The 12,890-nt window shown below is 34.8% G+C and overlaps 1 protein-coding gene across 1 annotated transcript in view; it reads left to right on the top strand.

The window, feature by feature from the left end:
* LOC106464239 (fibrillin-1-like) overlaps positions 1-12,890 on the top strand; it is a 145,626-nt gene that overhangs the window by 16,864 nt on the left and 115,872 nt on the right. Inside the window, exons 2-3 of the mRNA XM_022391951.1 lie at positions 3,715-3,797; positions 4,464-4,733. Coding sequence (XP_022247659.1) covers positions 3,715-3,797; positions 4,464-4,733 — 353 coding nt within the window. The remainder of the gene's footprint in view (positions 1-3,714; positions 3,798-4,463; positions 4,734-12,890) is intronic.

The raw sequence follows: 12,890 nt of genomic DNA, 5'->3' as shown, positions 1-12,890 counted from the left end.
AATTGCTCACTATCTATACACACCATTACCTTCTCCTCCCGCGTCACGTTTTCCCCCTCTTATATATACCAGCCTACCCTATCTAGTAAATACTAGAGCATTCGCCAAAGTACAGGATAGTTCTAGAAAGGTGGCGTCACTGTAGTCATGTGACTCGCTGACGCAACAATATTGTTAAGTCTGTGTTCGTTTGTTAATTTTCCGTAGAAATTCTTTCCCAGAAACTTCAGCGATACAAGTCCTTTCTTAAATAAAACTAGTTTATTATTTCTCAATTCAACTTTGCAATACACTTAATTTCCACAGTCACTTTAACTCAAACACACGCTATAATTCACAATGAACTATTCACGCACTTTACTACCGCGCTTGACTCACTTGTCCGTCTCTATCTCTTCAATCTGCAATTATTCATCTCTGTTCATTGTCTGGCGCACTTATATACAAGAATAGAGGGCGCCTAGCAAATACTGATGTTCCCCGATCTTTCTAGAACTCATTATGTGTTACTAGAGTCACGTGATTTCCGCTGTCGTAACAATATGTTGGCCTAATACATTACCAGTTTAATTTACTTCATTATATGATAGCGTATAAAACTATTGGCTATCGTTGGACCCAGCGGGGATTCCATTTATCTGGGGCCCGGCATGGTCAGGTGGTTAGGGCGCTCGACTCGCAATCTGAGGGTCGCGGGTTCGAATCCCCGTCACACCAAACATGCTCGCCCTTTCAGCCATGGAAGTGTTATAATGTGACGGCCAATCCCACTATTCGTTGGTAAAAGAGTAGCCCAAGAGTTGGCGGTGGGTGGTGATGACTAGCTGCCTTCCCTCTAGTCTTACACTGCTAAATTAGTGATGGCTAGCGCAGATAGCCCTCGTGTAGCTTTGCGCGAAATTCAAAAACAGACTGTGTTTAACTTCAAACAAACAAACCGAAAAAGGGACACGGATTTTAATTGTGTACAACCAAAGTTGTTGACTTGATCTTAGAATTCCGGAAGTTACCGATCTATTTTGTTGAATGGAAATACGAATAATTTCATGTGAGGATGAATACGCATCAGTTTACCAAGTATTTAAAAATCTCTAGTAATATAATCAACAAACGCGTATCTTCTTGTTACATTTTACCTTTATATCGTCATTTTGTGTTAGATGGCGCGATCACTTTATATTGTTACCAGAGTCACGTGACTTCCGCAGAAACGTAACAATATTTATATCAAAAAGATCGCCAACGAAGGTCTTTTGGCCGAAATTTCGATCAATTTCCCCCTCCTATTCAATCATTTTATCTATGTTTATATGTTCCGTATAAAAGCATTCAATTTTGTTCAGGTATTACGAAGTTTTCTACCAACGAAACGTTGAAACTCATGGTATTAAAAGATCAAAAAGGGGCTTCAAAGAAGTTGTAAGTAAAACATGGTTAGAAATAAAAAACGGAAATATTTTGTGAATGTTAAGTTATTCGTATGTGTAGATAAAGATGTTGAACCGTTTAACGAAGTTACGACAAAGAAATGAAATCACGACCACTGTAATATGTCTATGCAAGTTTTATTTACGTTTTAACAATTTTCCTTTTTTCGAATGTCAGACATTGTGTAGATTTATTTGTTCTGATTTTTATTATCAAGAAACTCTATGTTGGGGAAAAATAGAAAAGGTGAGACAAATGAAGTTTTCAGTAAAATTATTCACCAAAAAAAACACAACTTGAGTTGTGTGGACACGTCAGGTGTTTGAATGAATACAAGCTCAAGTTAAAAACCAACACAATCATTGTGGGCTAACAAAACAGTGGTTTTAATATTAGAAAATTAAAGCATTTCATAACATAAATTACTTTTACTTCTTTTTTATAAACATAATACAACCTAAAATGTTTGTTAATTATGTACAATTATGAGGAAAAGTGTCATACACACACACGTTTGAAAATTTGAAAAATCTGGAATTTTGCCAGAAAAGACAGAGGGCAAAATGAGAAAGCACGTGACCATTCTGACATAATATTGATTCGGTGCTGTACTTATTCTGTCTGTTTGTAGTTATGCACAAAGCTACACAATGGGCTATCTGTGCTCTGTTCACCACGGGTATCAAAACTCGGTTTCTAGCGTTGTAAGTCCGCAGACCTATTACTGTGCCACTGGGGGCGTACTTAGTCTGACAATTAGACTCTTTGTGTTTTACTTTTTATTCTAATCTTAGGAATTTTCTTTCAATGTCAAATAGTGGTGGAACAATAATGCCCACTCTTGATGTACATTGGTTTCGACACCAAACGACAAATAATTTATTGATGTTCATTATCAAAATCTCAACAATGGTCAAATTTTATGAACGTAAGTTTTAATTAAAAGGCTCAACTATACGTCTTTTAATTTTCTATATACTTTTTCCAAGTGTATTATAGAACTTATATATAATGTCACCGAATTGTTCGTGGTTTCGCGCTGTTAACCAATGTACCATGAAAAGACGTATGATTTCAACAGTAATGGACATGAAGTCTTTTGACTCTAAAGTGGGTAATTGTTCCATGATTGAAGTAAAACCTCGGAGTTTAACTGTTTACTGATGTTGAAGTATATAAAGATCATTATAATCGTGAACGAAAATCGAGCTACAACTGGAAAATTTAACGTGTGTATATTTTTCATGAGTTGTCTTCTCAGAGATGTTTGAAATATTATCCATAAGGATGATGCTAACTGTGAACACTATCTCAGAAACATCTATCCTCGTAATCTTGTTGCCTCACTTTCAGTGGCTCGGCGGTGAATTTGAAGGTTTCCAATGCTAAAAATAGGAGTTCGATTCCTGTAGTGGCTTTTAGGCATAGCACAGATAGTCCCCATTGTGCAGTTCCGTGTTGAAAACAAACAAATAAACACTATCATATTACTACCGGAAATATAAAGAAAGATACAAACATAGCTAATTTTAATGTGCGATTTTTGATAAATAGTGTTCATTTATTAGTGTCTGCATCGGTAGCATTGAATTATATTTCCCTCTCTTTATTACAGAAAGTTGGATATAACAAACTTGAATTCGCTTCTCTTGAAGAGATAAAATTAGCCCACTACAAAGGAGTAACCGGAGAGTATTAAGATGTCGTTTATTTGAAAGTGTTATATTAAAGACTAAATCGGTAGATCCTGTAAAACGGGAGGGGGGGGGGGATTTTGAATGATTAAAACGTTGAGATGAAAATGTAAGAACTATATAAAGATTTGTTGGTTTGTTTCTCCCAGAAGTTTCGCGCAAAGCTACACGAGGGCTATCTGTGCAAAATCTTCCATAATACTAGAAGGGAGGCAGCTAGTTAACATCGCCCTCCGCCAACTTTTGGGATACTCTTTTTCTGACAGAACAGTGGGATTCCATCGTTTTTTTCATAGCTTAACGATGGCCTCAAAGTGTACATTTTTGCGGCGGAACGTGAACAATGATTTCTTGGATTGAAAATCTGGTCACGCTAACCACTTGTATAAACAAAAAATGCCAATTGTCAGCTGTTGAAGAAGGAATTATTAATGGATAAATCCAAGCTGATGTTGAACTTCTATTTTTTTATACGAGTATAATAGATGATAGAAGATCCTTTTGTGTTATTTTACATCTAAATCTACAGATATACAAATAAATAAAATATAAACGTTGTTTTGATGGATTTTGTTTGAATTTCGAATTCCAGGCCTAACTTATGTAAAGGAGATCAAGGAACGACGTGTTGTCCAGGATGGATGCTTACCCATGGTACCTTAATGTGTATAATTCGTAAGTATCTATCTATAAAATGTCATTAGGTAAAGAAATATTTGTAATTCATATCAGCTATCTTATTTGAATATCATAAAGCAGATAATTTCTGTTTTGTTTTTCTAATCACGCTATTGAAATAGTGTTTGTGAAATTCCATAGACAAAACGTAAAGTAACCATTGTTTGTTGAAAATCTAGTTGTGTCAAAACACGTGATGTTTCTCAAGAGTTACTACCCACTAGCCATAATCGCATTAACTTGACTGTAGTATGAATAGGGCGCGGGTTAGCTCCGTGGGAGAGCCATGAATTTCGGAGCTGGTGAGCCGGCTTCAAATCCGTGCGATACTACAAAATATTCCCATACATTAAGCTTTAAATGCGTTATAAGAGTGACAGTCAAACCCTTAACGGCGTGGATAATGGGTTATATGATGTAATGATTGGTTAGCTCCCGTCTGGTCAGTAGTTTAGAATTATGGACAAAAGCAAATATTCTTAATAACTTTGCTATAAATGAAAAATATGAAATGTTACTGAACAGAAATAGTATATAGATAGATCACACACACACACATGTATAAATTGATAGATAAATCACATATACGTATAGCTTCTTGTTGTTGTTTTTTAAGAATTTATATCAATTACACGTATTTCTTTCTGTGTGTTTGTCTTCCAGCAATATGCATTCACTCTTGTGGTGATGGTCGTTGCATTAGGCCTAATGTGTGTTATTGTAACAACGGTCATACTGCTGCCCATTGTGGAACTACGGGTAGACCAGGTCCAATTAGTCCTGGTATACGTCAAGGTCCAATTACCCATGGTATACATCCAGGTCCAAGAATTCCCGGTCCTGGAATCTCAGGCCCAGGAATCCCGAGTGCTGTTGGTTCAGGATCGGGAGGTGTGATTCCAGGTGGTCCAGGAATACTAAGCCATCGCTACCGTGAGTAATAATACTATAAATAACTTCAAAAGTTTTAATTATTTGTTAATATAAGAAAGGGAAACAAATACAACTGCGCAAATTAAACTTCAACTTCAGGAAAATAGGTGGGAATATGATTTCGAAATGTTTTGGCGACATACTAGTAAGAATTTTTTAATTTTCTTAGAATTTGAATGAGGTTCTTAAAAACAAAAAAACAAAATCCGTTATTGTAATAACTTTGATAGTTACATTTGTTATGACGTTCGAAAGCATGAATATTGATGTAAATATTGTTCACATATAATAGTAATGGAAATAATTGTGGAAACAAATAAACAATACACTTCTCCTTCAAGATCCTATTACAGACTGTTTAAACCCAACATTCGTTAGTTCATAAGAAATGTTGTGTTTACCCTGAGCAACTGACTCTGCTGCTACCCACGTGACTAACGATTCTTATTTGAACATAAATAAGACCTTAACCTCTAGGTATCACTTGAACTACCATTGAAGGATACTACTGTTGACATCTTTTCACAGTGTGTAGTATTGCAGTAATAATTCCTCCTTGGTCAGAACTGGTATTATCCACATAAGAATGACAAAGGAACAATGGCAGCTATGAAGTTTGTTTGTTTGTTTGTTTTGAATTTCACGCAAAGCTACACGAGGGCTATCTGCGCTGGCCGTCCCTAATTTAGCAGCGTAAGACTAGAGGGAAGGTAGCTAGTCATCACCACCCACCGCCAACTCTTGGGCTACTCTTTTACGAAAGAATAGTGGGATTGACCGTCACATTATAACGCCCCCACGGCTGAAAGGGCAAGCATGTTTGGTGGGACGGGGCCGCATTAACTTAATGGCTTTGTTATGTAAAAGCTGTACATACACAGAAAAAAAGAATAAATTCAGAATACACTACTATATTAAAAGAAGACAGAAATATATAGTATATTAACTTGCTGTGCATGTATAGACTTGTCAGAAGGTCATTAAACCTTTTTATTAACTACATATACATTAGATGTTTAATTATGTAACATTATACATGCACATGTTACAAGGTTATTAATTTTTCCATAATATCTGTATGCACTGTAATGGAAATAATTATAGCAACAAACAAACAATACATATATAGGAGTCACAAACAAAGAGTAATCAAGCTATATGGTTAACTTATTAATGGTACAAAACAATATCACTGACAATACAGAGAGGAGAAAAAACTAAAGTGCCTTAGTATTTTGTGAGTTCATCGAATTATGCAAAACATTACGCCTTGTTTTTATGCTGCCATACAGTTTTTCAAAGTATGAATTGTAGAATAGTGTGTCAAATATCTAAATTATTTGGTCGACTATCTTTTGGGCCTGGCATGGCCAATTGGTTAGGGCACTTGACTCGCAATCCCCGTCCCACCAAACATGCTCGCCCTTTCAGCCGTGGGGGCGTTATAATGTGACGGTCAATCCCACTATTTGTTGGTAAAAGAGTTGTTGGTGGGCAGTGATGACTAGCTGCCTTCTCTCTAGTCTTACGCTGCTAAATTAGGGACGGCTAGTGCAGATAGCACTCGTGTAGCTTTGCGCGAAATTCAAACCAAACGGTTATCGTTTGACCTTCTTACTTTTTACATAAGCCTAAAAATGTTTATATCAGGACTGTCGTTGATTGTTGTCGAACAATTTTAAATATGATTTGTCGGTAAAGAGCATACAGCGCCACCTGCTCATTCAGCTGTTTATGGTCTGATGTCCACTATTTGGTTTGATTATTTCTTCTGAACAGCATATTTTTTGAGCAGCTACACGACCATGGAAACCACTTCCTACTGTTCTTGAGGTAAACTTCAAACCTGTATGTACAGAAATATCGTTGGCAATATTTGTAATCAATCGCCTTATGCACAATAAACAACATACTTTGAGAAATCGGATATCACTTAAGGGAAGTTTCGGTTTTCTACCTCGACCATTTCAAGTCTTAATATCGTCAGTTTCGAGTTACTCTTTTCAGAATATTGCATACAGCTCGTACTAAAACATAAAGTATTCTTTACTAACCCAAAATTTGGTTTCTACACACTTGTCATATGGTAATTCAGCCCTGTAACCCACGAAGAAATTCACGTTACAGTTAATACTGGGCAAAATATATCAGCCTGTGCTTTTATAAGCTTTATTATGACATGGCACTTTCTGATTGGTTGAATGACAACCAATCATAATGTAAACTATCAACAGGTGACTATACTCAGGTTCATGTTAAATGGATAGTATTCACTTTGTATATGTCTTTTATACCCTTTTCCTCACTGTTTTCATGATAATTTGTAAAACTGTGCAATTTCTCTACTCTTTCACTTCGAAAGAGTGGTTAAGGACGTATATCTCTTCCATCTGGATCTATCACTCGGTATCCTTTTGTAGTATGTATTATAATATGAAATATATCTTCTCACTAAATAATGAATTCGTGCCGTTTGTGAAGTGTGCGCTATATCAACCGTCAACAGACAAGAAGTAAGAAATGACGTGTATATTACATATTTTTGTTCATGTACAGAACTTTCTAGTCTACCGGCTAGCTAATTCATTTCGGTTCTCTTCAACTTGAGGTATTATAAACTGCAGTATGAAAGATACTGGCTCAGACTGGGAATCCGTATAATGAACAGCTGAGTCTTTCAGCTCTCATTGGGCCACATTGTATCATTAAACAGATCTAGAGCTTTGTATCTTTTGGCGTGAGAAACATAGCATTAAACAGATCTAGAGCTTTGTATCTTTTGGTGTGAGAAACATAGCATTAAACAGATCTAGAGCTTTGTATCTTTTGGCGTGAGAAACATAGCATTAAACTGATCTAGAGCTTTATATGTTTTGGTGTGAGAAACATAGCATGAAACTCATCTAGAGCTTTATATGTTTTGGTGTGAAAAACATAGTATTAAACAGATCTAGAGCTTTGTATCTTTTGGTTTGAGAAACATAGCATTAAACTGATCTAGAGCTTTGTATGTTTTGGTTTGAGAAACATAGCATTAAACTGATCTAGAGCTTTATGTGTTTTGGTGTGAGAAACATAGCATTAAACTGATCTAGAGATTCATATGTTTTGGTGTGAGAAACATAGCATTAAACTGATCTAGAGCTTTATATGTTTTGGTGTGACAAACATGGCATTAAACTGATGTAGAGCTTTATGTGTTTTGGTGTGAGAAACATAGCATTAAACTGATCTAGAGCTTTATATGTTTTGGTGTGAGAAACATAGCATGAAACTGATCTAGAGCTTTATATGTTTTGGTGTGAAAAACATAGTATTAAACAGATCTAGAGCTTTGTATCTTTTGGTTTGAGAAACATAGCATTAAACTGATCTAGAGCTTTGTATCTTTTGGTTTGAGAAACATAGCATTAAACTGATCTAAAGATTTATATGTTTTGGTGTGAGATACATAGCATTAAACTGATCTAAAGATTTATATGTTTTGGTGTGAGATACATAGCATTAAACTGATCTAGAGCTTTATGTGTTTTGGTGTGAGAAACATGGCATAGCATTAAACTGATGAAGAGCTATATATATGTTTTGGTGTGAGAAACATAGTATTAAACTGATCTAGAGCTTTATATGTTTTGGTGTGAGAAATATAGCATTAAACTGATCTAGAGCTTTATGTGTTTTGGTGTGAGAAACATAGCATTAAACTGATCTAGAGCTTTATATTTTTTTGGTGTGAGAAACATAGCATTAAACTGATCTAGAGCTTTATATCTTTTGGTGTGAGAAACATATATATGTATAACATATCCTTGTATATATACATCTAAATATACACACTAAACAATGTAGAGACGTTAATTCTGTTTGTTATAAGACATTAGTATCCTATTATATTTTAAACACTACATTCTATATGTAGTCCATTATGGATTTTCAAGAATTAGAAGAATGTATAGTAATATTACTCCAACCACACTATATTCGGAATATCCATTGCCAACGCCCCCCCCCCCCCACTGGCACAGCGACATGTCTGCGACTTACAACGCTAGAAACCGGATTTCGATACCCGTGGTGGGCAGAGCACAGATAGTCCATTGCGTAGCTTTGTGCTTAGCCGTTGGGATACAACAAACCCAGCAGTGGTCGGAACACTATTTATATACAACCAATAGCAATAGATATGACGAATACAATTTGGCTAGAATACTATTATTATACACTCTTCCAATTCTTGAAAATTCCTAAGGGACTAGATACAGAGTTTAGTGTTTAAAAATATAATAGGCCTAATACTAATATCCGATGATAAGAATAAGTAATATAGTCGTGCTCCGCCAGCTTGTAAAAAAAAAAACGTTTACACCAGAACAATGTAGAGAGCTCGAGGGGGAGGTGGGGACAACTCATTTTATATCACCGACTTTATGAAAATCAATGAATTCTTACTGTCAGATGTTGACATGAGTAAAAACGACGAGAATTACCTGATGAAACAGTGGGAGTTTAAGATAACACGTGTAACTTTTTGTAAGCTGCAAATACTCCAAACCAAGATGTTGATTAAAAAACGAATCGAATAGAGGGTCTTTTCCCGAAGTTAATTAAGATAACCAGAATTTATTATACTCACTGATATTGACGTATCGCATTTATCGATTTAAAATCCGTGTAAAATTCTTGATGAGAATGAAATTAAATCTGTGACAGTTTTTAGTAAAAAAAAAAAAAAGAAAGATTGATTACATGAATATTTTTTTTAGTCTGAAATAACAAAAGACGATTAAACGTTTTTCACGTAGTTTCGGCAAGATAAATAGCACCCCCCTCTCCCCCGTGGCACAACGGTACCTTATGGGCAGAGCATAGATAGCCCTTTGTGTAGCTTTGTGCTTAACTTCAAACAAACAAAATAAATATAAATTTAAAATGTAAGTTATATTATGTTCCATCAAATCAACTTTGAATTACGTCGCTTTCGGTTAGATTTAATACAAGTTATTGGTCCCACGTTAATTATATGATTCAAAGGTGATTTACCTACACTCTCATGTTAAAAGTATTAAACATTTCTCGAACGTAAGACACGATCCCCAGTATTCGCTACAAGGGAACAATGTGAATATAATATACACAAAATACGTGTAGAATAGTGACGTCGTAGTATGACTGAGGTGACGAAAAGCCGTAACGGTGATAATTATGGACAGACAAATAGGCTACTGAAAGTATACAAACACAAAATGTGAAATAATCGAAGTGGCTTGTCACGCAAGATCTACTATACACGAAATTGTAGAAAGAATTAAAACTAAAGTGCCCAAAAAACCTTCACACTTGCTGAAATGCGTGGAAAACAACTTCTGAGAACTCTTAAAAAATCACCACTGTAACAAATTTACGGTGACATTCACTGTGTTGGTGTATGTACGTGAACGGACCACCGTTTGTGAGGCTTGTGCTAGCTGCAATTAACGAATGTGAGTATTTTATTATGACTGCGATGTGTAAGTCACTCTCAAGAATCCTCTGTTCTGCACCCACTTTGCTTGATGATTAGTGAAGCGATGACGATTTTGACTCCGGAGACAGAGAGGCGAACAGTTCTACTGCGATTGTATTTTTCCAAATGTGAAGAACTGTGGCTAGATGTCATGGTTGAAGATGAGGTCGAAGGTTCGTTCGCTAGTCAAGGAAGTCGAAGATAATTCCAAACCTTCAAGGCTTCATCATGCGGCATCCAAGCAGTGGCAGAAACAGTTTGATAATGCTTGAATAGAAACCAAACATTAAATGTTACTCACAATGAAAATTTGATTTTTTATTTGTATACTGGGCCTTACTTACGCAAAAGTTGTATTAAAAAACACACACACACACACCACCACCACCATCAAAACATTATATGTAGCTGCTCCTCCGTGCAGGTGTAGGTCATTATGGTGGAGCACAGATGAGGAGTACGTTTAGCTACTGCATTGCTTCAGTAATATGTACTGAATACCAAGAGTACAGGACGTAGGAAAATTGTTGTGGTAAAATAAATATGAAACGCAAAATATAAGCTAACATTTTAATGTTGAAAAAAATTTGATTGTTAATAGTTGTCTCTCTTTGAACTTTTTGCTATAGTTGAAGATCCGCATTAAATTTCTGATCGAACTGTTAGTGTTACTGTTGTTTATTTATTACCGTGTTTATTAGGTATGTTTGATTAACCACAAATTTTATGTTAATATAAAGACTGACTGTTAACCTGCTTGGGACGGTGACTGTTAAATAATGATTTGTTTTGCTCAAGTCAACAGCATTTTGCTAATTAGTCACAACAGAATGTTCTTGAATGTATACACATGAGTATCACACGTAACATTAAATACGGGCGAATAAAGAACGTGCATTTTATTTACGGACTTACAACGGTAAAATTCGGAGTTCAATTGCTTACAGTATACAGATCACAGATAACCTATTGTGTGGCTTTGCCCTGAAACAAACATACAAGCAACTAAGGTGTGTACGACAGTAAAGACAACCACAGCTTTTAATAACTTTATACTGCTTTCATTGTACTGTATTCGTCAATTAAAAAAACAACAACAACTTAGCAAACATTTTTTTTTTGAGTTACTAAACGATATATAAATTAAAATGATAATTTTAAAATATTCTATGTGGATGTTATTCAAGTTTGTATCTACAGGATATTCAAATTAATTCTTACGTTACTTCAACCAATAAGAATCGGGATGTTTTCCAACATTATAATTGTTGGGTTTATTACTTAATTGTTCGAGTGCTATTAAAGGCATTATCGATATTATAAAATAAGTCTAATCATATTTTAATTATTAAAAAACAATAACAATCTTATAAATTCTGCGTTACATTTACGTCGTAAATTAATTGTTGTAATAGATATAAAGGTAGTAAAGTAATTACAAAATATTACATGTTACGCTTGCGTAGTAAAATTTTGGGAACAGAATTACACTCTTCACGCTTGTAGTACCGTAGTGTTTCCAAGATTTCTTTCACGGGAAAGTGTAATTAAAGAACTACTCAAAACAGTCAATAGGCTTTAATTATGTCTTCAATTTTGACAGAGAAACATGGTTAAAGTTACTGCTACGTCCATAAATATGTCATATTTTTTAAAACACAGTAACTTATGTGTAGGAAGGACTCGTGAGAAATAGTTATCAGATGCTAATAACTGTGATAGTGGGCGACAGCGAGAGTTAACCCACTGGGAGAACTCATTCATCAAACTTGGAATGAGACAAATGTAACTGTACACGGGCGCCTCTGTTAACAACGCTGAGAACGAGAGCGTGTAAAATAAGTACAACAAAATTTTAATCGTTAGCCGTTACATCGAAAAGAAATGTGTAGGCCGGAAGTGTTAAAACGAGAATTTTTAGATCTAATCGTTATCCTAACTGTCCAAAATGTTCAAATCAAATGTTGTTGTTTTTTTTACTTATAAGAAATTTTATCTAATGGCCTTTTATGAAAAAAAAACGAGAGAAAAAAACAAGATAGGATTATTGGTGTTTTTATTAAGCTTATTAGCATATTAAGAAATTAAAATAGCTTTGAACTGCCCTAAATGGTACAATATAAAAATCTTGGTGTTTTGCTAGAGAAAACGAGAGTTCGTTGTTTATCATAAAATGTGTGATAAAAATCACGTAAATTGCACGTATTTCTTTTTTAAAACCCATTTTCCATTTAATATGAAAAAAAGGACTGTAGCTTACGTAATTTTTATCACAAATTTTAAGCCTATTGGTTTTTAATACTTTGTCTTCTTTTGGTATTTAAAGTGAAACATTTAAAATATTACACTCTGTAAGTAACGAAATTGGTAAATGGACTTATATTTTAAAAATGACTCAAATCCTTCCTAACTTTTATGGCTTGGAATTCTTAAGCTGACTAACTTTGTTTTAAAAAAAAGGATTGGTTAGAATGTTGGAGCCATCAAATTAATAATAATAACTTCTGCTTAGGCTGACTAACTTTGTTTTAAAAAAAAGGATTGGTTAGAATGTTGGAGCCATCAAATTAATAATAATAACTTCTGCTTAGGCTGACTAACTTTGTTTTAAAAAAAAAGGATTGGTTAGAATGTTGGAGCCATCAAATTAATAA

The sequence above is a fragment of the Limulus polyphemus genome, unplaced genomic scaffold (assembly GCF_000517525.1).
Source record: "Limulus polyphemus unplaced genomic scaffold, Limulus_polyphemus-2.1.2 Scaffold1595, whole genome shotgun sequence".
NCBI lineage: Eukaryota > Metazoa > Arthropoda > Merostomata > Xiphosura > Limulidae > Limulus > Limulus polyphemus.
This window is presented reverse-complemented; position numbering and strand designations above follow the sequence as displayed.